This window comes from Leptodactylus fuscus, chromosome 9, assembly GCF_031893055.1.
Source record: "Leptodactylus fuscus isolate aLepFus1 chromosome 9, aLepFus1.hap2, whole genome shotgun sequence".
NCBI classification, from domain to species: Eukaryota; Metazoa; Chordata; class Amphibia; order Anura; family Leptodactylidae; genus Leptodactylus; species Leptodactylus fuscus.
In genome coordinates this window covers 43416803-43444555 of record NC_134273.1, presented here as the reverse complement: position 1 = coordinate 43444555, position 27753 = coordinate 43416803, and the positions used below count along the sequence as shown (strand labels likewise).

Here is a 27753-nt window from a genome sequence, read left to right as displayed (position 1 = left end):
GGAAAGGGAAGAAGAGGCTGCTGGAATAGGAACGCACATATTGTAGCTGTGCTTTGCTAAACGAAGAGTAAAATAGTTATTTTATATATTCACACACTCCCATGTAAATTTTACTACAGTTTACACAACAAGGCAATAAATCTAGTACTAGCCAGCAGAAGTTTCTTTCCCCTTTTTCTCCCCATAGACTTCTGTGTGGCTGGACACAGATAGTGATGGTATTAGAGACAAGAGCTTGAGTGAAAGGAAGAATGAGGAAACCATGGTAATAAGCAGAGAAGTGAACAGGTTTCTTTAATACTAGAGATTACAAAGTGTCTTATAATTACATGTACTATTCATTTATGAAAAGAGATTAGAATTGGAGTTACACTTTGAGGGTAACGAATTACTCAAGAAACTAGTTGTACCATGTAAATGATGTATATCAGTTGTGATGTATTAAGCCAAAGACGGTGCAACAGTTTTCTGAATGACTAAGGAAGTATTACTAACCAAAAACTTATGCACGGTAAATGTAAGCATCCTATTATATCATAATTCATCCATATGGAAATACACACAAGTACACAATACATACAAGTGTATTCATATTATATCCTGATTCCGTCACTTTCCATTATAAAGATACTACGATCTCCCAAGTGTAATTTATAACTGCTATGAAAGCAAAGCTGTCAGGTGTTCTCTGCTGTTCTATCTGAGAGAAGGATACGATCTGCGATATGTAGGTTTATATGATGTATGAGAATTTGTGTATAAATCCTTGCAGGACAATAAAAGTCCTGACTATCCCGCCTACACATACAGCTGTCCCAGTATCACTTGTCTGTACACAGAAGACTGTCAATTACTATGTGTAGGCCGGGAAAGAAGGACTCACTGTCTCTCCTAAAAGTCCTATCAGGATTTAATCAGAATATATCAGAGTTCAGCTTCTCTCCCATCAAAAGCTGACAGGTTCACCATCAAATATAATTTGGGTCACAATGACCTATACAGAGAAGCCTTGTGCTTTTATGCTATAGAAGTTAAGATTAGTTACAGATGTGTGAATGTGATACATCCTTGTAAGTAGATGCATGAACATTTGTGATGTGTGAACACATCTCTGTTCATAGGGAAAGCCTAGATTATGTGTGAAGTTACACCTACATACTTAACACGAACAGCTGCAGATCTTATATATGTGGTGTACGTTACAAAAGTCAATATACGTTATATAATATAAACGAGAGCAGTCTGTAACTGGTCTGGCTTCTCTGCGTCTATTATTTAGATTTACTCTTATTTTTCTGTGTGACATCATATAATGGTGCCCATTTTGCCCCATATGGCAGTATCTATACATTAAGTATAGCATGTTTTCATAGGAATGAGAAGAGTTGCCACTATAGATATTAAATAAGCATATAGGTATGAAAAAGCATACAAAATATTCAACTGCACATTTTGTAGAAAAGATTTTCTACTTCCGCATGGAGAAGCTTTCCTTGTAATAAATCTACATCCAGAGACTCATGCCGTAAATATGTATGCCTCCTGTTGTATACCAATACACCACAGGAACTTTTGCTTACAAGCTCTAACAATATAATTTAAAAGCCACAAACAATGTGCATTTCACATTAATATTCATGTCGCTTTCTGTTCCACTACATATTTAATGACACACATACTTATTTCAGAAAGACTAGTAAGTGCCATCACATCCTAGGGTTAAATTGTACCATTATAAGCAAGTAAGGACATAGGATGAGCCATTTCTACAGACATCTATTAACCTAGAGGTCAATTCAAGTCAATGTGATGCACACCATCGTACAGAACAGCACCACATGAGAATCATGACCTTAAATACATACTAAATGTGTAGGGTGGTGTAGCAATAGCTTAAGAGTGAATTAACCTTTAAATTGTTGAACTGCCTTTACTCTTACAGCTCCTTCTCCATACTATTTGCTAGCAGCTGCCACTTTCTCGAAGTCTTGTGCATTGCAGAACTCCTTTATGGTGACTGTCAAAAGGTTGCTCGTAACATCTGTCACCACCACATTGGAACATGGTGACATGTCTGGGCGCCAATCTCCAGCCTCTTCAGGATCAGATTCCTCGGGCTCTCCTTGCCCTCGTTTGCTTGCAGAAGATTCTGGTGGAATGGAGAGATCCAATGCTTCAGATTCCCGCCAGTCAGGAACAGCTGGGCTAAGGGTCTCAGGCAGTAATTTTGGAGGTCTATCATCAGATGGAGCTGGAGAAGGACACCCAGATGTACTAGAGCTCTCATCACCAACACCCTGGTTAGTGCTTTCATCTTCGGCCTTTTCTTCTTCTGGACCTCGAAGAGTTGGTTTGTTATATAAGGAGAAGGTTCCATACTTCAAATGGCGAATCTGGTTACGAAGCATACTCTCACTGTACTTCTTGCTTTTCCCAATAACTCTGTTCCGGGATGGAATTTTAGGTCGTCCTAGAGGTTGCTTTGTTCCCTTGTCAATGACCTTCAGATTAAGAATAATTCTGCTACGCTTTGGCTCTCGGGGCTTTGCCTTACGGTTGATGATCCGTACAGTCTCTGAAAAAGGAGACACAGGGGCTCGTAGACCAGAAGTAGTTCCAGAAGGTGCTGAGGGATCTGGACGGGGGAGAGGGCGACGAGACATACTATGACAGCGTCGTATATCCTTCTTCAAGCGATGTACAGAAGCACTGGAGTGCAGTTTAGGGGAAGCACTTGAGCCAGGTTTAACTCCAAAGTGGACATCGTTCATACGAAGAGCTTCAGCCTGGGCTCTTGCCTATACAGAAGTACAAACCATATTGTGAAAAATTGCATTCTCTAATCTAAAAATCACTTAAACCGTATACTAAATGTCAGTTACTAACAGGTACTACTGCTGTAGCTTAATATGAAATCTAGAGTAAAAACAGATTTGTATCTTAAAATCAAACTATTTATTTCATCTGTTCCATTCTCAGATCAACATAAGTTAAAAAAAATTCCAATAGGTTTATTAAACATTTTAATTCAATCCAAACAAAAACATTGTTTAAAAACCTTAGATTCACTGCAAGTCACAGGAATATCAATGGAATTGTCCAGGACCAAGGATAGGTCATCAATAGTAAAGTCTAAGGCCACAAGAATCTTAGACTTTGTAATTGTATACAGAGTTTTGTCTGATTCTTCTAGCGTTGAGTTTCTAGTACCGTACAGAGCAACAGATAATGGGCATCCATTAAGTCATTACCAACTCTGCAGGAACACCAACTACACGATTTATGCTAGGCTGACACTAGTGCTGTGGTCTCTGTTAGACCACTAAAACAGCAGTTACACATGAACACCAGTGAACCTATTGACTATAATGGGGTCTGCCTAGTGCCTGTCATTTTAAAACTGAAGGCAGTGGAGAAAAAAGCCCTCTGTGCAGAATTTCCCTCAGTCAATTTTTGGTGGTTTCCAAAGGAAATTTTAGTGCAGATCCATCATACTGATATATATATTATTAACATATTTGGGTAGTAAAATTGCACAAGTTCATTTTTACAGTCCTCAACAAAAAGGGACAAAAAAAACAAGACGAAAAAAAAAACAACCCTTGATGCAATAGACTTACATGCTTACCTTTAAAAGGAATGTTTTTGGCTTTGGGCCTCGCTTCTTAGGTCCGTATATTTCCTGCTCTCTCTCTCTGTACACATACAAATAAAAACTGTATTAAAGAGAAGTATCCTTATTTTTGGACTACCGTCATACAATACAGTATTCTATTTCAATAGCTATAGTAGCTTTTGTTTGAAATACAATACATGCAATTTGGATATTTGCAGTAAATGAGAAGCACAAGGAAGTTTTTATTTCAAGCTAACAAATATTGCTGATACGATACAGCTGGAGAAGGAGACAGATGACGCATGCAAAAGTTTTCAAGGTTAGGGTCACTTAAAACCTAGGGCTTATTAAAATGCAAATACGGCCACTGTCCGCATATATACTCTCCAAGGAAAGGGCAATCACACGACCATTATGTTTTAAAAGTGAACTTTTCCTTTAAGCAGACATTTAAAAAAGAAGAAGGTCATAACAGTATTTGTAACTTACTTTTGCTCAAAAGCAACAATAAGTCTGGAGTCCAATATGTTCTCCTCTGGTTCCCATGTGCTGTACCTGTAGTTTTAAAGAAACACGTTCACCAACTGTTTCCTCCGTCCATTCCCAAGTTATAAAACAAGCCATAAATGCTAAGCACAATTTGATATGGAATTAAAACTAACATTATTTAACATACTTTCTCAAGAGAACATTACAATACAAAAATTTAAAGCACACCTCCAACGATAAGACAGCTAAATGAATAGTGCAGATGAATAACTTTGTATATGTACCTGTGATTATCTGAAAATAAGACAGTGTTTTATAATATGTATCCTCCAGAAAAAAAAGAGCTAGGGTATATTTTCAGAGTAGGCCTTATTTTTCAGACAACGGAGTGAATCAGAATCTTTTCTGATTCAGCCCAGAGTAATCATGTAAAATAGTTAGGGTTAGTAACCCCAACTTACATTCACAATTGATGGTGCAGGGTCAGTGGGTGTTACTTATTGGCACTCTCTCTCTAAACACTGTGGCAGCGGCCCGTGCCCTCTCTATCACCTCTCCTTTACACTGGGGGGAAGGGGGGTGCTGTAGTGGAATGGTTGCGAATGTGGGAACAAGCCGGTGTGGGATGTGACATCTGGTCACATAGGAAGCAAAGCCCACAGCATAGTAGTGGTGAGGTGGCGGCACTCAAAAGGTGGACTCAGGACTCCAGAGCGGGTGAGCAGATACTGCCCTGCTGTGGCAGGAGGTAGCAAGGTGCTTGTCCATGATGGTTGGGAGTATATGCTCCATCTCAGTGATGTCCGTGTCATCACTTGACATAACCTATCGCTGGATCCAATGACTAACTAGGGCTTATTTTTGGAGTAGGGCGTTTATTTCAAGCCTACTCCAAAAACCCTGCAAAACCAAGCTAGGGCTTTTTTTTTTTTTTTTTGTTTAGAAACAGGGGTATATAGATATATCTTGTTCCTTCTATCAAACCGTTTTCCTTTTCCTTCCCCTCACTCACACTCTTCTCTTTAACAGAAGGCTAACTGTATCAAGCCTCACACATAGATGTCTACAAAGGGGGGGGGGGGGATGGGGGGGGACTGCCGCTTGCTAGTAATTGATCTATCGCCTCATTCCGTACTGTGGGAGAGTATCATCTTGCTACCGTAGATATAATCAAAAAAAGATAGTCAAAAAAAAGTTATGTTAGGGTATGATCATACATTGTAATTTGGAGCTGATTTTGAGGTGGATTCCTTCCTGGATCTGCTTACAATTGTTATAAATGGGAAGCAGAGATCGAAGCAGGAAGATCAAAAAATATCCAGCTTGATCTTGTCACAGATTCAGAGACTAATTCAGCCTCTGAACCTTGCCATGCAGGGCACTCCACTGGTTATACCCATTCAACAGCGAGTGAAAGCCAAAGTAAAAAGCCAGAGAGGCAGAAAGAGGCGAGGTGGTCGTCTGGCTCATATTCCCGTTCAGTTTCCACCAGGTCAACATACTCTTAGTAAGTAAATGTCGCAGAACTTAGCAGCTGTAGTATGTATCTATTCCTCTCCTTCCCTTTTCATAGACTAGGTTAGAAGTAACTAAGGCAACAGTGGAAATCATCCCTAAAGTTGCAGTAGTATTGGAGGGGAACAATTCCAGTTGATGCCATAATAAAGAAAACAACTTCAGGCTATAGACTATTTTAATCAGCTATCTATGGTGACTTCCATTAAATCTGCCCATTTTATATATTTTTTTTTTCCCTTCTTCATTTTTCTCAGTATTTCAAAAGCCATGACTATTTCTCAGTAAACTTAGCCACACAAGAGCATATTTTTGCAAGATGAGTTTTGTTCGAAGCATTCCTAAACCTATAAACTTGATTTTCTGACAACATTTATGTTGATAAATTTAGGATAATTTCCACGAAATCCTGCACTTAGAATTCACTTTCTGATCCGTGTTTCTTTATTGGCATTAGAAATCTTCACTGCTGCTAAATGTTGTAGGAAGCATGTGCGCAAACTGCCCCGAAACTGTGGCAGATCTTAATGAGTAAATCTGCCCTATAAGGTTTTTATGATGATAACTTTGTGGAAAAAATGGCATGTTATTTATTTTTATTTTTTGGGCCATCATAATTAGGATAACAAATTTCTATTTTTTACTACTTTTAGGAAACTTTATCCCTGCGCGTTTTACTGGTACAAGTTAGAGTTACTTATGATGATGAAGAGGAATGATAAAAACAGCAAATGTGGCACGATGTAATATTTGTTGTCCAAACGGATCATGACTAAGGGATTCGTCTGCTGGAATTGGAGTTGCCTCTGACTACTGTATTAACAACTGACTTCCAGCTGTGTAGTACTGTACAGCCAGAAGTAGACAGCAATGGCGTCCAACACCTCCTGTGCTGTCTCTATACTGTAATGTGTGGAGTACAGTATTACACAGACCTTGCTATAATGGGTATTATTGGGTGCCACAGATGTTCATTGTTGTGAGTGGCACAAAAACATACCATACAGTTTTTTGTTTGTTTTTGTTTGTTTTTTTTGGGGGGGGAGGTTTCATCCAAAAGGATGGAATACGTGGTGGAGACTCCTGATGGGACCCTAATATAGATGTGAATAGTATAAAATGCAATGAATATAAAAAGGATACACACACAAAAGCAAGCACTAAAATCTTACTTGATAGCCCAACCTTTCCATTTCACAAGGTATTCAATGCGGCCCTGAAACAGAAAACAGAATTTTCTTAAATTCTTGCACACGATAAGACAGCAGCCATGTGTTCAGTATATTTACATTACTCAATGACTGGTTAAGGCCGAAAGCCAAGGATTTCCAGACATTTCACTTGTGTAGAGAAACACGAGGAAATGGAGACCAACGGGAAGCGGAGAAGAGGTGAGTGAGGGTAAGGCTGGGTTCACAGGGTTTTTTGGACCGGATTTAAACACGGAAATCTGCCTCAGAAACTGGTCCAAAAAACGCCTCCTGCTCCAGATTAGGACCAAATGAATGGGCCTAGTCGGGAGGGAGTGTCGCGTTGGACGCCTGCGGCTGAATCCACGGCAAGAAAGAGCAGGCCGCTTTTTTCTGAGAGCGGGAAGAAACTGATCGCAGCAAAATGAAGTGAATGGCTCCCATTGAAGTCAATGGGAGGCGTTTTTTGGACTGGATTCTGAGGTGAATTCCGCGTCAAAATCCAGTCCAAAAAAAAAAAACTCGTGTGAACCCAGCCTTAGTATTGCTTTCTATGTTTTATCCCTTTTTTGAGCAGTTTTAACTAGAATACCTCAGGGTGCCCCCTGTTGAGTATGTGGAGGGATCCATGAAAACAGACAAAAATAAAACATGACCAATTACAATGGACTGTCAAACTAACAGTCATGTGAATAGCCCCCATCAACTTGTTTTACATCAAATGTTGCTATGTGACGTCCATTAAGAAAAATAAATAAATAAATGAAAGTCCCATAGCAGTTATTCTCGGTTGTGCGAATATAGCTTTAGGAGGTCAACTTTCAGTATTAATATAAGTGTATGTTTGCACTCCATTATCATCGTAGGATGAACGCAACGGACACTAGAGGTAGTAGAGTAACAACACAAACAGAGCCCCTTCCTTCTGCATATGTTCCCATGTTCTGTGATGGAAGAAAGCATCTTACATGGGGTAAATGTAGATGGACACCAGACAGAGGGCGGCCCTTCTACGTCTGTTCAACGTACATTGCTCTCATCCTGTGACTGATGAGAGCAATGGACAATAAACAATGGTAGTGTGAGCGCACCCTAACAGTTTAAAAGGGTTGTGCAGGATTAGAAAACACAGCAGCTCTCTTCTCAGTAAATGTCCTTGCACCCGTTGATCATATGACATTGTTACTGCTCAGTCCCATTAAAGTAAATAGGACAGAGGTGCCATGGCCATGTAACCAACAGACGGGATGCACTTCCTGAGAAAAATTCAGCCATGCTTTCTAATCCTACACATCACCTTTAAGGTCACACTTGCTGGAAAATCTGCAATTTCTTTTTGTTCCAGATTGCTGTGGTTTAATAAGCCAAAGCTAAAAGAGGATTTTGCAGAAGGGAGAAGTTGAAGAATTTCCTTTACATTTCCCATTCCCTTTGAAACCTTGTCTTTAACTCAAGAATGTGCAATGTGTAGTCTCAGCCTAAAGGGGTTATACCAAGGTTAACTTTCCCTGTTAGATCACAGAACACAATTTAAATTGAAACCGTAATGAAGAAATTCACCGGCCTGGATATTAAGGTGACATTTCTGATGGTGCCCCCTACAGTTATTTCGATTTCCTCCACCTAATTTGGTTATGCAGATTCTTACTGTCTGGCCTGTACAGAAGAAGGAATCACTTTCCTGAACATTTATAAGGCAGATTATACACATTACGTTTTGGACAGCCATCATGTGGTCATCCATCCACCTTTGATATGAATGATGCAAACAACTAATTGATACGAACGATAACAACTAAACTGCCCGATCGAGAAGGCAATTATTTTTATTTTTTCACAACGCAAAATTTTTTTTATTTATTTTTTTTTAAATCACAGCAAGTGTGTGCAAGTCAGCTGAGAATTGGCCACATTTGACTGATCATGCCAAACAAGGATATTTTTGGCCAACTGTCAGATGAGAATATCCAGCATGGCCAATGTTCATTAACCAGACAATTAGGTTTTCTGTGACCTAAGAGAAACTTAATACTGAATCATGAGAATATTTTTACATTACTATTGAATTCGTTTGTGAACCCAGCGTTTCATCATACTGTTATACATATAGATTTTCTCTACTTACAGAGCTCATAAAAGCTCTTCAATGAGAGAACAATTAAATTCATAGCCTGAGGCCACAAAGGTTATGACACTAATACTTCAGGATTAAAATAAAAAAGTCACAATGGAATAAATCAGTTCGGTTAAAGAGGTGATTTTTATATCCTGGCAGCCATCGAACAAGTCCTTCTCTGCTACATACTTCATTGTCTAAAATTGAAGCTCCTCTTCTACATGAAACAAGTCTGGAGCTGCAGAATTCCAGGTTCAGTTAAGCAGAATAGAATTCTAATAAAGATTGGAATTTAATCTAAACCATTATGTATACCACACGAGTTACTTCATTGCTGAAATGGTCACCAACTTTTCAGGTAGCTTAATCTGGACAAAGGGTAGCTAACAAATGTTGCTGTTTTCTGCCTGGAGAACCTCTCTAAAGTTGCAGCCACTATGTGTCTCCCTTCTATCCAATTTGTTGTTCACTCCCTGTCAGTAGAGAAGGTCAATCCATCAGCGTTGGACCAGCCTATCGGATCCTCTGGAGGGCACAGGCAGGATCGACATCCTAGTTACCTGCTGCTCCCAAGTTGGGATAACTTCAGTCCCCAGCAGTTCAACACCTTTGATACTGTGGTGAATAGAGACCATGGCATCTTAGCAGGTAGAGGGAAGGAGTTTCTCTCTCTGCTCCTTACAACATGATCATCAGTGCACTTCAGGATTGCCATCTACAGAAGTCTTATGAGGCTCTGCTACAGGCAGGGTCTAATAGCTAGCTGTCATTGTGTAAAGCTGACATGTACTGTATAATACACTTCAGTACAAGATGCTGTTAGTGGAGTGGGAGAGCATTCTACACCGCTCCTATTCAAGTAGTAGAAATACAGCAACCCAGTCACCGTGCGGTTCCAGGGAACTGCAACGCCACTGCTACTTACTTGAATAGGAAAACTGTTCAATTCAGGTGACCCAGCAGATAAGAAGGGTTATGGTCACGGACTCCCTTTAGTGTCTGAAAATCAAATATATGTGCGCATTTTAACCCAGTTCTACTAATGAAAGGGACTTTTCTTATTTTCCAGATGTGGCCATTATTTTACACCAAACACACCAATTGTAAGGTGCGGGTCACAGAACATGAAACTGTATCAACCAATCACAGAGCAGCGTTCAGTTTGGATTCTGCTTTTAAAGTTGCATTGTGATTGGTTGATATGGGCAACTATGTTTTTCTTTTACAGTTTCATAATTGTAGTCTATAGAGCTTTGTGCACACAACTAACACAGGGCCCTATTGAATACTGTGTGTCTATGGACCAATATTTCCAAAACAGGTTTCTCAATAACCTTGGGATTCCTTGAGCCTAGTCAGAGGTTCCCTTAGACCACAGCAACCACAAATTATTTTACAATAGGCAAGGCATATTGGGGTAAGTTTATTAAGATAGTTACGCTGTTTTTTTGCAGCAAAAATACCGTCATTTATGCCAAGAAAAAAAAAAAAAAAAAAAAAGGGGAAGAAGAAGTGTACTTTGTTGATTTTCAGACATGCCTGCCAAGTGGGGGAAGCAGGGTGGGAAACTTCGGCCTGATAGATTTAGTATGCCAGAAAACTGGTGTGTGGTATACCTGAAATCTAGACTGGCGTGGATTTAATTTCCGGCAGGCAGGAGCGATCTGTCTGTTTGTAAAGAAGTGAACATACAGCACACAGTGTTTAGCATAGCTCTGTGCCTTCAATCGCCAATTCCATCACTAGGTCAAAACATGTAATATAGCCCCAATTATAAGACAGGAGCTCAATGTATTTTCTTATTGGTATACTTTATTAAAGCCTCATGTGCACGAGGAGAACATCAAATAAGTAAGGCTATGGGCTGTAGTCCAGCCCTTTTTAGCATGACAGTCTGCGCTACAGATGTAAGGGTTAAATTACATATGCCAGTATAGAAGAAATGTGATGCCATTTTAGAGTATCACACAGAAACATATTACTAATCTATAGGCGCTAAAATCAATGTTTACCTGGATTTCACTGTATTTTAGTATATGAAATGCATTGTACCTAAGGCCTGGTTCACATCTAAATTCAGTATTCCGTTCGGGGAGTCCTCTTGGGGACCACCACAAATAGAATACCGAACGCATTAAAAAGCGCTGAGCAATCCACTAGCAGACTCCCCGAACGGAATACCGGACACAGATGTGACCCAGGCCTTATCTGTTGCAGTATGGTTTATCAGATATTATATGTCTGTGGCAAACTGAGCTCCAGTATGTAAATAGGGTGATGTGAGATCCCCATGTACATACATCATACATGGTACTTTGTTGCAGATTTTTGACATACAGCTTCTGAAACAACTACAGAGCATGTGAACTTAACTTTGTCCAGTATGTTCAGTTTCTAAGCTGCCTGTCTAAGTAACCCTGAAAAATGTATTACTTACTATTATTACTACGTATTAGTTACTATGTAACTATTTAAAGCAGAACTAAACTTTCCAATTAATTTTCATTTTCTGCCAGTATTTGTGTCATTGATAAACTTTGCAATCTACTTTATTAACAAAATTTGGCTCACTTTTGTGAAATACTGCATTCCTTTATTCTTTCCCTTGCTTCTTTATTTAGAGCTGTCCCTGATTTTCACTGTGTACAGTTATATCGCAGGCATGGTAAAAAAACAAAACAAAACAGAAATGTGTATAGAAAGGTGTTGATTGAAAGAAGACATTCTCATCTTTCATGTGACACTAAGGCTGAGGCCCCACATTGCGGAAACGCAGCTTTTTTTTGGTTGCATATTTTATTGCGGTTTTTGAGCCAAAGTCAGAGGTGGATTGAGCAGAAGGGAGACGTATAAGAAATTTTTATAGAGTAGCCATTCTTGGATTTGTCTCAAAAAACTGCAACAAAATCTGCAACAAAAAAAGCTGTGTTTCTGCAACGTGGAGCCCCATCCTAACAAAAAAAAAAAACTACGTTTCTGCAACGTGGGGCCCCAGCCTAAGGTTTCAGTTCTACCTGTAATTTTAGGGGTCTCTTCAATTGAATCCATAGGATTTACAGCAGTGACATAGAGATGTCCCAATCCCAGATGTGTTTTTCAACTGTTGATATCTCTGGAAATAATATAGGTAGAACTTAGTGTCATATGAAAGATTACTTTCATATGACATTGCTTTCATCTCACATCAGAAGCATGTTCTATGCTTTATAATGCCACATATATAACTGTTTCAAATGACACCCCTCCCCTTATTTCCCTGCATTACAGACAAGCCAAGCGCCGTATGTAGCGACGGACAGAAAGACCGAACAGAGAAAAGCAGGATTTCACGGGAAAAAGCCAACATTTGTTAATAAAATGTAATACATTTTTTTTTAATGACACAATTTCTGCCCGAAAATCAAAAGCTGTCCCAAGTTTACTTTCGCTTTAAGCCCCTATTACAGGAAAGTACTACAACTAAGCACAGGTCCCGAGCTGCGTGAAGCTATATTATATTCGGTACAAATGTAAACTTCCAATTTCATATTGAGTTTTTTCCTCTTATCCTTACAGAATCAGTGAAGCAAAAAAAATTGTAGAAGCTTTATTAGATGCTGTATTAAAGCAAATACAATAAATTGCTGTCATATAGAGGCACGTGGAGACTTTATAGTAAGGAAACAATAGACCAAGTGCATAGAGCATTAACTAGATATGAGGACTGGTTATCTGAGTGTTCTTCATTTGAAGATTTATTCTATTGTGTGTTTTGTGAACTTTTTGTCCCTACAATAAAGCTGTGTGCAATAATACAGTATATTTATTATGCATTATCCCTCCTAATCTGTAAATCTTCTTAAGGCCTCATGCAAATGGGGCAATCCATTGGCCAGATTGTCTGGTCCAAACTTAGCCCGGAGACTCGCACCCACTGCATCACAATGATCTATGGTGCTTTCACTGTCTTCAGTAACCAGTACTGTATACAGTATGGTCAATAAAGCTCCGAGGAGACAGGGACTCCTAGCATCACAGACAAATGGGGCCATTATATGCCATTTCTGTAGCTCTTACTGAGGCAAATAATAAACTGTATAGTAACTCTCAAAGTTATGGAAATAATAGCTGGCTGGGGTATTCCATTTCGGTAATTCCTATTTACTTCTATGTGACTCATGGAAACAGTGTAAAACAGTCACATTCAGAAAGGTCTGTATCTTCTGACCTGGGGTGGGAGAAAACAAGCCTGGTATTCCCATCTTGGCCATGTTTGGTATGTTCACACGTGTCTGGTTTGCCTCTTGGAAAGGTGACATATTTACAACAGGATTTGAGGCTGACACATTGAATCTCTCTGTGGTTGTGTTACAAACCAACCCATTCAATGAGACTAATCCACCCAGAATGCTACTTACACTTCTGCATTTTACAGAATAGATATTTTTTATAGCCTGTGAATAAAGTTGTGGAAACTATCGTCACATGTGTAACATATGTTGAATGCCTGCAAACTTTATGCCGAATCCAGTATGAATCCAATTATGTCAAATCCAGAACATGTGAACTGACCGAAACACGACTGGTGTGGTGTGCATACATAACTGAACAATACGCAGGGCTGTTGAGTACATGAAGTACAAGTTGAACTAAAATAGATTACTGTATCAGGTAAGAAAAAAAACCTGAAGAGTCAATCCTCCTCTTACTTCTTCTCTACAAGTAGTGAGACTTTCTAGATATGATGCACAAATTTTTTTGTTTTTTAGTATTGAAATTATGTTACAATATTGCCATGACTGTTCTTGTAAATCCCCTATATAGTGGTAAATGGTATGACAAATGTATAGAAATGTTAGGATTTCATCAGGACAAAGAACGAAAAAAAAATAACCCCACAAAAACGAATAGCAGATACAGGGCTTAGTGTTGAGCCACTGCCAAAAATGGTGTAGCGTGTCCCTGTTTAACTCTGTAAATACACCTACTGAACAGGCACAGACAATTTCTGCTCCTACTGACTGTAGACGAGGGGGCAGAAAGGAACAGCTACATACACATCATCATATTATAGCAAAAGACATTTCCTCCAGCGTAAGCGAGCTCAGAACAGAATAGGAAAGAATTTCAATAAACGTCATGAGGGCATATGAGGCCATACAGCGGGGGGCAAGACGGGGAATACTAGTCAGCGCAAGCTGCAACCAGATGTATAGGGTTTTTTTTTTTTACTCAATGCAGCTGCTGATATTTCTATGGGAAGAAAACTTTTGGTTCCAACCATCAGAAAGTTGTTTCATTGCCTGCACATTTATTAGATATGCTTCATAGATTTTCCAGGCCGGCCTGGTTACAATAGTACAAGAAGACATTCACAAGTTCCAGTAAATTTAGGAATCTGACCCTAAAGGATATAGATAGAACTCTGCACCTATCGCAGAGTCCTGCTAAGGTTTTATGGCAGCTTATCTTCTCAAATAAGGATTTTGATAATGTAACATATTGTAATGTTCATCTGGTGTAAATAAAAGGTTTATAGCCAATGTACACAAACACTATTGGATAACATCAAAAGCATTTCCTAAAATATTTATAGAAAATGGGATAATGAATGTAAAAGTGCGAGGCAGAGATGAAGACTGCAGGCTGCGACATGCACTACGACCACTAGGGGGCAATAGTCAATAGTAAGGGCGACTTACTGGCATTGGGCCAACAACAGAATAAGGACTTAGATGCCAAACATTAGCATCGCCTATATAATGGGCACAGAACAGGTGAACTCCAGCGCCCCGCCATTGCCACAGGCCGAACCTCCGACTAGTGAATGCAGAATCACAAGATCAAAGAGACAAGCGGAGAAGAGACAGTGACGTGACCGTCCATACACGTCAGGCTCGGCGCCATATTTTATACAGTGCCCACTGCTCACCTTCCTTATGCGCCGTTTAATAATTGACTCGGCGGCGAAAACCCGCTCCCCGACTGCAGACAGCTCCATGTTCAGCGCGGCCCCGGCCAAGACTAGCAGCAGCAGCAGCAGTAAGCGGACAGCTCCTCCTCCACAGCACTGCTGTCACCTCGGCTGTGACCGCGCCCCTTCCCGCTGTCAATGTCTTATTCCCGCCCTCTCTCCCTGTCAGTGAGCCGGCTACAGCGCCTGGACACGCCCACTTTAAAGCTCCCAATTCTCTACTGCCCCCTTCCTTTTTCTCGTCTAGCCCCTTGTCTCCTCCTCCGTATACGTCACAGACAAGCCCCGCCCCTCTGAAGTCGGCTCGACTGCGCGTCCTTGTGAGAACTAGTGAGGTATTTTCCTCTTCTTTTCTTGTTGGCGGGAAGCGAGAGCTCGTCATGTCCTCCTCATATACGCGCTGACTCTAGTCTCTACAACCTGACTGACTTACACTGGCTCATGTGTATTGATGCGTGCCAGTCGCTTCTATTTTATTTCTTATGCAAGGTGACAGGCCATTTGTCATTTTTTTTGCATCTTATGTTGGAACAGGTGTGAAGATTTTAGTTTAGGGTTGTCTTTTATGTAGGCTCTTAGGTTAGGTTCACATCTGCATTTGGGGGTCTTCTAGGAAACCACCCCCCCTCCCTAAACGAAAACCTAACCTGCTTAAAATGGGGTCTGTCGTGTTTGCGCCCAAAGAGGGTGAAAAATTCGGAGAAAAAACTGCTGCTTGCTGTGCTTTTCTCACCGCGTTTATTAAACAGGTTCAAGGACGGAGACCCCGAATGGAATTCAAGCACTAGTGTGAACCCAGCCTTACCCAAAAAGAAGGATGGGGTTTGAGCTATTTCACACAGAGTCTGTTGGCAGCGGATTTTGAGGCAGAATCCGCCTCAAAATCTGCTGCCAAAAATGGCTCCCATTGACTTCAGTGGGAGCCGCTTGCTTCTTTTTTCTGCTAGCTTAGCGGAAAAAATAAGCAAGCTGTCCTATCTTGCCGCGAATTCCGCAGCTCAATCAGCAGTGGTGCGAGGCTCCAGCCCACTCATCTGGAGCGAAATGCCGCAACGGGATGCTGGTGCACTGTATCGGCATCCCGGTGCAACAGAATGAGTAGACGTGGAACTCCGTGTGAACTAACCCTTACACTGTTTTTTTTTCTCCACAAAACCCCCCAGAAAAGGCAGCAAAGATGGGAGTTACATAGTAATCTAGTAGATGAGGTTGGATGAAGATCCCAGTCCATCAAGTCCAACCTATAAACCTACAGTATTGCTCCACAGGAAGGCAAAAATCCCCATGAGGCTTATACCAAATGCCCCATTTCAGTGAAAAAATTCCTTACCAACAGCAAACTTGTGGAAATTGTGTTGAGTTGTGTGGAAATTATGAGGGTGGGCTTGTTTGTGGCAACCTTGTTATTTGTTGTGGAGCATTTATAAAAATAAAAAAAGTCATATAATAGTGATAAACTTGTTACACCTTTAATCATATCTAAAGATGTTTCTATATGTAATTTTTAATGCAGAGTGAACGCTGTAAAAACAAAATGTGAAAAAGTTATGATAGAATTGTGGGTGTTAGGGACATCAATGGGTCCTCATAATAGTGTATGTTGCAGAGTTCCAAATCAAATAACAGGCCTGGATAGGCTACACCCATACTTTACGCATGGAGAACTCACAAAGACACAGCTGGTGGTGTATCAAAATGAATTCTGCTTTATTGTTACAGAGAGGTAGTTTTTATACAGACAAGAGCAGGTTGGACTATAACATAATTGGCATAACAGGATTGGATGTGGAGAGGTAACATAATCCTAGCCTGTAACCATTGGCTAAAGCCTACTGTAATCTCCATCTCATTATTGCTATCCAAACTGGGATGGACTTTCTGCATATATCATGGCAAGAGAGAGATAATCACATGCTGGTCAGGTTACTCCAGTTTGGGGCTAACATTCAATAGCCTACAGACATCCTGTGTTTACATCCTCCTTGAAGACAGTTAGTTATATAAGGATTCATTAACATTCCATTTCCTTATCACCTAAAGAAGGGTTTCTCTTCTTTGATCTTTTCTTTAAAATCTCAATAGCACAGCCCATAGCGTCTCCATGTTAATTAGTCTAACCAATTCCTTTATGAGACAAAACTACCTATCTTTGATAGGGAAAGATGGATGACAAAATACAAGATGGAGGATGTGATCCTAACAGTGGGTTTTTCATGGACCCCCCCCCCCCCCCCCAAAAAAAAAAAAAATCATAAATAAAAGCTTTTTTTTTTTTTTTTTTTTTTGGCGCCGCCCCCTGAGAGGCTGGCTGCCTTTGATGCAGTGCTCCAAGCTGGGAGCAAACTTTTTCTTTCCTTTTTCACTCTTTTTCTCTATATCTTCAAGAATCCGGTAACCAAGCAATCTAGCACTATGAATTTAGCAACTATAAATCGAATGGAAGACCCTGTGGAGTTTTTTGTTCCTTTTGTTTCCATTGTAAAGCATGGACTCAAGACCTGGTTCAGCTGGTTTCCACATGTGCCTGTTACCATCCCCCCCAGCTAGGACAGCATGGCTCAACATGCGGCATGGAAGAGAAACCTACATGGAAATGCGGACTTCTTCGTTCAAGGAGATGATTTCTGGCATCAATTGCTGATGTGTGAAGATGCTACAGCTGACTGGTATTTTTTTCTATTACTGTGGACACGTGGGACACTGTTACAACCTGGGAACCTACCATCACCCACCTACCCCAGGAGTTATGGAAGCTTGGCAAGAGAGCAGCACCATGTATACCTGGATGGTCTCTGACTTCCTTGGGGCAGTAGAACACTGTGGTAAGGAGGAGGAGGAGGGCTTGTGATGAAGGACATTTGGGGCATTTTTTGTGGTTAAAAGGACAATAGTGCTGATGCAAGATACCGAACTATCAGCTGTGAGCAGGAGATCTCACCACCTACCAAAGGAACTGCCACATGTTATCATGATAGCTGCTTATGTCCCCCACCTCTGCAAAAATTTCTGCTTGTTATATCCACATGCTGTGACCCCCCTCCTCGTGTCCTACAACCAAGTCGGCTGTATTATTATTATTATTATTATTATTAACATCAATCTGCACAGAGAACTAAATGATCCTGCAGTATGTCTGTGTTTCTTTCTTTCTTTTTTAGTTGCTATGATTCCTAGGATTTCTCTATCTGCCATGAGCTTCTATGTGTTTCTCTCTTGTTATATACTACTGTACCATCTATGAAACTGTATCACTGAAATTTCCCCATTGTGGGACTATTAAAGGAATATCTTATCTTAATCAAAACATCTTATTTACCCCAAATTGGTGCAAAATGAAAGTACAACCTGTCCCACAAAGAATAAGCCCTCACTTAGATTTGTCGACAGAAAAATAAAAACATCGTGAATTTTGGAAGTTGGGGAAGGAAAATATGAAAAAAGTCAGCAAGCATTAACATACAAACTAACCTGTATCCTTAAGAGGTTAAGGCCGAGTATCATCTTCAGAACACAGCTCCATTTTGCAAATCTAAATTTCACTTTATGATGTAATAACATCAGAACGCTTTAAGGCCTCTTGCACACGACAGTGAAATATTTGAAGGATCTAACGGCAGTTAAAAATGGACCTGAGCAGTTGATTTGACATCAGTAAAACTGGATCCATTGATTTCTTTTGGGTGTTTGTGTACATGAAAATGGACAAAGATAGGGTAGGTCAGTTTTTTGACAGACGTGAAAAAAAGACAGTCAAAAAAATGAACATGAGAATAAGCATATTAAATTCAATTGGACATGTGACGGACGCTGCAAAAAACATCTGTCTCATGTCTGATTTTCACTGTCATGTGCAAGTGGCCTTACTTAGCGTTGTATTAGTGGCACACATTAGTCAATATTTTTTTGCATTCGTTTGTGAAATTTTAAGAACATATGTAAAAGTTAGCAATTTAAAATTTTTTTACTACTCTGGTTTTCAAATAGAACTCTATTGGGAGACTTGACTTTTTATGGAGGCTGATATTGAGGCGATTTCAGCGTCAAAATCAGCGCCAAAAAACTCAGTGTGCACTGACCCTTGCTTCTCTGTTTCTCCTACTCTAGCACTGTCCCAATGGCTGAGTTTTCCTCCTTTTATTGGCTAGCTGCTTTTGGTTCCCATAGTGACTTGTGGCCTATTTAAAGGAAATGTGTAACCAAAACTGACCTATTATTAAACTGAGTTTTTATGTTAAACATATTTAAGAATCTAAGAATTTTTGGTATTTGTCTTCCATTTTCTGTTATTCTATGTTTATTTTTTTAAAACTACTATATCCTACAATTTTCACTCCAATCACTAAGCCTAATAATAGACTGAAACTTGCCAATTCTATAGGGATTTTCTTTGCAGCAATCACCTCTATGACATTACAGACAAGACAGACAGAATTAAAATAGAATATAACACCAGTATGGATAACATCACATAATACCCATTATTGGATCCACTACTGACAATGGATGATGTCACAGTTTATCTAGATGTAAAACATGTCACTAAATGTTGTTAACAGAGCAAAGGAGAAACCCAGGAAAGATGGCAGCCTCCATAATTATAAACAGAAAATAGAGTAAAAAAAAATCTACAATCTAAAAATAAAAACCTATTAGAATATGTGATATATTTCACTACCTGGTTGAACAGTAAATAAAACAAAAATGACTACACATGCCTTTTAACCCCTTAGCGACCCTTGACGTAACTGTACGTCATGGGTCGCATGGGGATGTATGGAGCGAGCTCACACGCTGAGCTCGCTCCATACACGGCAGATGCCGGCTGTATCATACAGCCAGGACCTGCCAATAACAGCAGCGGTCGGTGCCCGAGCCGATCGCTGCTGTTAACCCTTTACACACTGCGGTCAAACGTGACCGCAGTGTGTAAACGGCGCCGGCGGCATGGGCGCCGCCATGTTTCGCCGATCGCCGCCCTCCTGAACGTCACATGAGGGCGGTGATCGGTTGCTATGACAGCCGGAAGCCTATTGAAGGCTTCCAGGCTTGTCTCTGCATGAGATCTATTAGACGATGCCAGAGGCATCGTCTAATAGAAGTGCTGCGATTCTGCTATTCACTGCAGTACTGTAGTATTGCAGTGAATAGTATGAGCGATCAGACCCCCTAGGTTTCAAGGTACCTAAGGGGTCTGATCATAAATGTAACAGAAGAAAAAAAAAAGTTTTTAAAAGTATTAAAAAAATAAAAAAAATATAAAAGTTCAAATCACCCCCCTTTCCCTAGATTAGCTATAAAAGTAATTAAAGAACATTAAACATAAACATATTAGGTATCCCTGCGCTCCAAAATGCCCGAACTATTAGAATATTAAAACATTTATCCCGTACTGCGAACGGCGTAGCGGCAAAAAAAATAAAAACCGCCAAAAAGCGTTTTTTTCAACACTTTGCCTCCTATAAAAAATTGAATAAAAAGTGATCAAACCATCAGATCTTTCCCCAAATGGTATCAATAGAAACGTCATCTTGTCCCGCATAAAAAGACACCAAAACCAGCTCCATACATGGAAATATGAAAAAGTTACAGGTGTTAGAACATGATGACACAAAATTTTTTTTCTATTTTGCAAAGTTTATCATTTTTTTAAAAGTATCAAAACATTTCAAATACTATATAAATTTGGTATCACCGCGTTCGTACTGACACGTAGAACACAGGTAACATGTCATTTGTACCAAACAGTGAACGCTGTAAAAATTAAACCCATAAGAAAATGGCGCAAATGCATTTTTTCTCCAATTACACCTCATTCTGAATTTTTTTCCAGCTTCCCAGTACATTGCACAGCATATTGAATGGTGCCATTACAAAGTACAATTTGTCCCGCAAACAATAAGCCATCATGTGACTCTGTGAACTGAAAAATGAAAAAGTTATGGCTCTTGAAATGTGAGGAGGGAAAAACGAAAATGCGAAACCAAAAAATGGCCGGGTCCTTAAGGGGTTAAAGAAGAGGCCGCCATGGACCTTTGATGGACACCCATACCTTGCTATTGCTCCTGTCATTGTTACTGACTCTGTTTCTGACTCCTGCTCTTGACCCTGACTGTGGTCTTGCTCCTTGTGATGCCCCTGACTTAAAGGGGTATTCCCATGTACATAATCATATCTATATTTATAGATAATTAAAAGTTAAACATTTTTGCAAATATAAGTACCGTAATTAAAAATTCTGCAAAGTTTTAAAGATTTTCTCTAACTTTCTTAGTGGTAACATCTGTTATCTTGATCGGTTGCCAATGGTTACAACCACTAATGCAGAAACTTTCTATGGTCTGGGACTTGTCAGGACCCAGCTATGATTTTCTTATTGTAGCTGTGTTATCAGGCAGGTAAAGAGAAATCAGTGGTACCGCACACTCATAAGAAATTTGTGGTGCTAGCAAAGAAGGGGTCCTCCGACTCATGTAATCATAGAAAGATGACACCCTGACACTTCTGCCTGCCATGCCATTAAACAGGACCTTTCATCAGATTGGGCACATGCTGTGTTATATACTGCTGGAAAGCTGACAGTGCGCTGAATTCAGCGCACTGTCGGCTTTCCCGATCTGTGCCCGGTGTAAAGCGCTATCGGTCCCGGAACCGTAGCGCTTTAGTGTCAGAAGGGCGTTTCTGACTGTTAGCCAGGAACGTCCTTCTGCCTCGCGGCGCCTATCGCGCTGTACTGTGAGAGCCGGGAGGAACGCCCCCTTCCTCTGCTCACACAGCTCGTCCATAGACGAGTATTATCAGGAGGGGAGGGGGAAGTTCCTCCCCGCTCCACAGTACAGCGCGATAGGCGCTGCTGGGCAGAAGGACGTTCCTGGCTAACTGTCAGAAACGCCCTTCTGACACTAAAGCGCTACGGTTCCGGGACCGATAGCGCTTTACACCGGGCACAGATCGGGAAAGCCGACAGTGCGCTGAATTCAGCGCACTGTCAGCTTTCCAGCAGTATATAACACTGCATGTGCCCGATCTGATGAAAGGTCCTCTTTAACTAGATCTATTCCGATGAAGGTCTAACGACCGAAACATCAATACTGAATGATCTAGTTTGCCTTTCAAAACTATTATTTTGCATTGTGTCAATGGCGTGTGTTCTATTGTAAAATAAATCACTATATTCCTTCAATACTACTTTTGTGTGCAGCAAGATTTATCTTTCTATGTTATCAGGCAGGGACACTACATGTATCAGAAGATATCCCGGCCACAATAAGGACATCATGGCTGATTTTCTGACATTAGAAAGTTCCTGCATTCATGGTCGTATCCGCTGGCAACCGATCAAGACAACAAGACTGTGACCACAAGATATTTAGAGAAAGTCTTTAAAACTCTGCAAAATGTTTAATTACTTATATTTGCAAAAATGATTAACTTTTAATTATCTACAAATTTAAAAATAATTATGTACATGGGAATAGCCCTTTAATCTTTAGATTTGCTGCCTGTTTTTTTCTGGTTCTACTCTTATGTAATTTCCTGGTCTGATCCCTGGCTACATTGTCAGAATAATGAGGCAAGCCCTTAGGCAGTGTTCTACTAGTTTCATGCACCTGGGATGACCCTGGCTCAGACTACACTTTCCTATCATTGATAAGTTATCCAGTCTTCCTGTTTTCATTGTTGCTTTCTTAGGGTAAGTTCACACAGGGTTTTTTGGATCAGAACTTGAGGCGGAGGTAGCGCGATTGAAAGCCAGTGCACTGTACCGGCATCCAGCCGCGCACTCTGTTCCGGATTAGGCCCAATGAAAGGGCCTAGTCCAGAGGATGGAGTGTCTTCAGGCGGATTCGCGAGGCGACTTGGCCTGAAGAATGAGCATCTCGCTTCTTTTTTCCGGGAGCCGAGAGAAACAGCTCCCGGAAAAAAGACCTGAGCGGCTCCCATTGATTTCAATGGGAGCCGTCTTTTTGGTCAGGGTTTTGAGGCAGATACGGCCTCAAAACCCTGACCAAAAAACTCAGTGTGTACTTACCCTTTGACTGATTCACAACCTGGAATCACTCCTATCTGGTCCTCTTCTATCCAAGCTGCCACCTCAGTACTGAGACTTTGCAGATAAACAAAAGTGTAGAAGGGTTTGGAAAAAATGGTTTATCCATGAATTTTTTTTTCCCTGCAATAGCTGTATTCTTCATTGTTAAAAACAAATATGGCTACGCATTGACTATTGTGGGCTAAACAAGATTACAGTGTAAACCTGATACCAGCTTCCATTGATCTCAGAACTGATAGATTGCATTAAGTGAAATAGCTATTTCACCATATTTGATTTGCATAGGGCCTAAAACCACATAATGGGAACTACAAATATGTAGAGATTTCATGCATTCTCTATGATGCTCCTGCTGTTACCCAAACCCAACACCTTGGGAATTGCATCTTTAGTTATGCTCTGAATTGATATATATTGGGTTAATAAACAATATCTCAAAGGTGGTCTTTCCTCTTCATTTGCAATCTACATTAAAATGGGTCTCCAAAGCTGAATGACAGGCATATTTGGAAACTAGGCTTTATATGTACTGTATCCAATCAAGGTCCCATTATTTCAGTTTAGCTGCAATGCATAAATTTAAGGCTCCGCACAGATTTATTAGCTTCGCAAACTGATATCGTCAATCCATTTGGAATTTCTCTCTGGTGGTATGTCCACTCACTGTCCTAACTGGAGACAATTCTATTCCCTGAAAGTGGCCTGCTTCTACAAGTCAAGCCTTTTGTAGTTTCAAGAATTACTGTCATAATACTATTTTTGGCCTGAATGGAACTAAGAAACAAAAGCCATGTGCTCTTCCGAGTAGGTGGGTGTGGATCTGAAAATAAAGCTATGGGGGGATTTATTTGGAGCAATGTATAGTGCACTGGTCTTAAAGGGGTTGTGCAGGATCTAAAGGTAATTGATACTGATGACTTATCCACAACATAGGCTATCAGTAACAGATTGGTCAGGGTCTGACACCTGGATCCCATCCCAATCAGTTGTTTTGACCATCAGAACTCATATACTAAACAGCCCTTCTCCTATTCAAGTAAACTGGAATGGGGCTGAAGTTCCAGGTGCCAGCACTACAGTGTGCTCCGGAAGCGACACGTTAAGAGACTCTGAGAGGGTACTTTTTTAAGAACGGTGTCAACGCTTTCCACATTACAGCCCCAAACCAGAGAACTAGGGTAGAAACCCACCCGCAGTGGTGGAAACAAGAGAAAGATGCATTCAGACTCGATCCCGGGTGAGTCAAAACTCATCATTAATATATCCTCACAGACATTAACCTCTACACAGATGTTGGTCCTAAGCAAAGGTTTATCCTGTTGTGCTACATAACGACTTGACACCTTCATTTTAGAGGAAAATTGTCATAATTTCTTCCGACAATTGAGTCTGAAGGCGCACTTCCATGAGAACCCTTCCAGTGCTCCTATTAATGACACCATACCGATATTTTACATCTTAAATTGTGGGTCTTAGGAATAAAAGTGCGTTTAACCTACCAAGAAGTAATCCCTCAGTGGAAGCCTATGTCACAATGGTACAAAGAGAGATCAAAGATCTACTTCATGAAATTTCTTTGGGACGCCTCAAATACCACTCTAATATGTCGCCTACCAAGAAACAGGCACTAAAGGAACTCAGAAACATCTCTGATATCATTATCAAACGTGCAGAAAAAGGGAGAGGTTGTAATGAATAAACAGGACTATCTTGACGAGATTACACGACAGTTACAAGATAGCAACACGTATAAGCTTCTTTCCAGAAACCCTACATCTTCCATTGCCCTTACCATACAGGAGACCCTCAACCATTATCTGGTGGAAGGTGGTATAGATAGAAAAACGGTAGAGTTTCTCACCAACCATCACCCTATTACTCCAGTCTTTTACATTTTACCAAAAGTTCATAAACACTTTCACAACCCACTGGGTCTGTCTACAGTGGCAAATACGGATTCCCTGCTGGCACCACTAGTTATTTTGCTGGAGAAAATACTCATTCCATTGATGTATACAACAAGCTCCTTCTTATTAAATACTACTTACTTTATCAAGTCTGTAAAAAACATTTCACCATGCCCCATCAATATTATTCTGGTTATTTGGGATGTTAGTAGCCTCTAAACCTCTATCAAACATTCCAAAGGCCTAATTGCCATTAGTAGATTTATAATTACTCATGGTATAATGGACATTCAACATCAATTCTGTCTAAACCTGCTTAACATAATTTTGCATAACAATTTGTTCCTTTTCAGAGATTTATTACCTTTATTTGCAAGTTCAGGGTACTGCAATGGGGTCCAACATGGCCCCTCTATACGCAAACATTTTCATGTCCCTCTATTTCAGGAACATTCCATCTATTGGCATCGATACATCGACGACATTTTCTGCATATGGTCGAGCAAGTCGGATTCCTTCCTTCAGTTCCTTCACTCCATGAATAGCATATATCCGAAACTCCAATTTACTATACACCACGACCCAGAACGTATGAATTTTTTGGACACTTGGGTCCACAAAATACACTAGTGGGGATAATAACTTTGACTTAGTGTATGTACCAAACCCACGGACAGGAATAGTTTACTGCATTACACCAGCAGTCATCCCCCCAAATACTAAGAAATCCCTTCCTATTTCCCAGTTTCAACGTATATATCGCACAGTCTCTGATCCACACACCAGACACAATCCAGTTACTGGAATCTCTGCTTGTTTCATTGAACGAGGTTACCCATCCAATATATTAGACCAAGCAACACATAGGGAGACCAATTCTAACAAGAGGACTAAAGAACAAAAACGCATTCCTTATGTCCAAAAGTTCCACCCTTTTTTTTCCCTAGATTAAATTACATAATCAAAAAACACTGGCCTATGTTACATTGTACATCCCCAAATATAGAGGAATATAAAAATCCTCCCCTAAGGTGCAATATAAGAGGCAGGAATTTTAGAGACTCCTTAGTCAAAGTGGATGTGGGCAGTCCACTGAGGCCTAAACAGACCTTTCAACCCCCAGAAGGGGCACCTTCCCAGGCCTGCGTTGTATACAATGTTCAGCCCATAATCAAAGGAGATAATTTCTACCATCCACTCACAAGTCACCAATTCCCTAAGCCAAGGTTTTTCATATGCGAGACCACTTTTGTGGTTTATCTTATACAGTGTCCTTGCGGTCTCAGGGAGACAACCCAGCATATACGGGACCGCATCTCTCAACACAAGTCTACAAGTAGAAACAACATTAATACCCTCCCCATCCCAGCTCACTTCAATGGACACAGACACAACATCTCTCAACTTAGGTTTCAAGTGAATGAACATATGGAACAGCCAAGGAGGCGTGGTAATCGTATTTCCCTTCTTAAACAAAGGGAAGCATTTTGGATTCATACGCTGGGTACAATAGAACCGGATGGTCTCAACAGAGCCTATGACCGGACTTATATGCTATGAACGGATGTTATGCTTGTACGATAGATTTGGAAGAAGATTGTAAATTATACGTACCACTGAGATTTTACTTTCTGATATCTTTTGTATTACACCTGATATTAATCTTGCTTCCTATTTCTCCCACAGACAAAATGAAACCCTATACAACTTCAGTGTGGTATAGTATAGCCCTAGTATTGTGTAGCATAAGATAGTATTATATTACCTATAACCTTGTATGTCTACTTTTCCTTTTGGTTACATGCATGTTTCCTCCACCTTTTATATGTACCTTTTTTTGTATTACAGCAATTGTCTATTCATTTTTGTCTTTTACAGATGTTGTGCCTTTCTCTGTATTAATGCTTAAACGGGTTTTATTAAAGATTTTTCAAAATAATACAGAACAAACAACAAACATGAAGTCGAGCAAAAATGAAAAAACATAACAGTCCGCGGACAGGGAGGCCAAAAAGACCCCCCTCCGCACAAATCAAATATAGCCCAACGAGAAAGGGAAAAGGAATAGACAAGAAACAAACAAACAAACACAAGACGAAGACTAAAAGAACCACAACGGAAGCAAAAGAAGAAAAGGAGAAGAAAACAGACGGCCATGTCACACTCAAGCAAAGGCAGAAGAGAAGGCAGACGACTCCTGGAACATAACCCAGGGACGCCAACGAAGTTCAAACTTGGAATAGTCAGGGGAATCTTCCGCCACCAAGGTCTCCATCCGCTGAATAAGAAGGAACTCCTGGAGGAACTCAATCAAGGAGGGAGGGGTAGGGCTGCGCCAGTGTCTGGGGATGACGGTCCTGGCGGCCACGAGAAAGTGCCCCAGGAGGTCCTTCTTAATCTCCGACAGCTTACCAGGGATAACCGATAGAAGTGCCAGCTGGGGAGAGACAGTCACCGAGCGCCCACTGACCCTGGAATACAAAGAAAACACCGCGTCCCAAAAGGGGCGCAGAACGTCACAGTCCCACCATATGTGCAACATAGTACCCCTAGCGGAGCCACAGCGCCAACACAAGTCCGGAACAGCGGGAAAAATCCTATGGAGAAGCACTGGACACCTATACCACCGGGACAGAATCTTATAATTCCTCTCCTGAGCACTACAAGGGAGGGCCAGCTTGTGAGAGAGCAAAAAGGACCGGTCCCAATCCGCAGATGACAAACCCACAGGAAGGTCGGCGTTCCAAGCGGCGACGTAGGGAGGGAGTTCCGCAGTGACATCCAAGAGGAGAACATCATACAGAAGCGAGAGGGGGAGGTCTGACGCCCGACATAGGATTCAAGGGCTAATGGAGGAGAAGAGAGGCGAGGAGTGAGCGAAAACTGCTTCAGAAAGGACTGGAGTTGAGCGTACTCC

At 40.7% G+C, this 27753-nt stretch overlaps 1 protein-coding gene across 1 annotated transcript; it reads right to left on the bottom strand.

Annotated features, from left to right (window-relative positions):
- Positions 1 to 898: 898 nt before the first annotated feature.
- Positions 899 to 15010, bottom strand: CBX6 (chromobox 6). The gene is made up of 5 exons (XM_075286133.1): positions 14838 to 15010; positions 6793 to 6836; positions 4106 to 4171; positions 3629 to 3695; positions 899 to 2798 (listed from the first exon to the last, which is right to left on the bottom strand). Exons 1-5 carry the CDS (start codon positions 14904 to 14906, stop codon positions 1956 to 1958), a joined length of 1089 nt encoding a protein of 362 aa, XP_075142234.1. The 5' UTR covers positions 14907 to 15010; the 3' UTR covers positions 899 to 1955.
- Positions 15011 to 27753: the final 12743 nt, after the last annotated feature.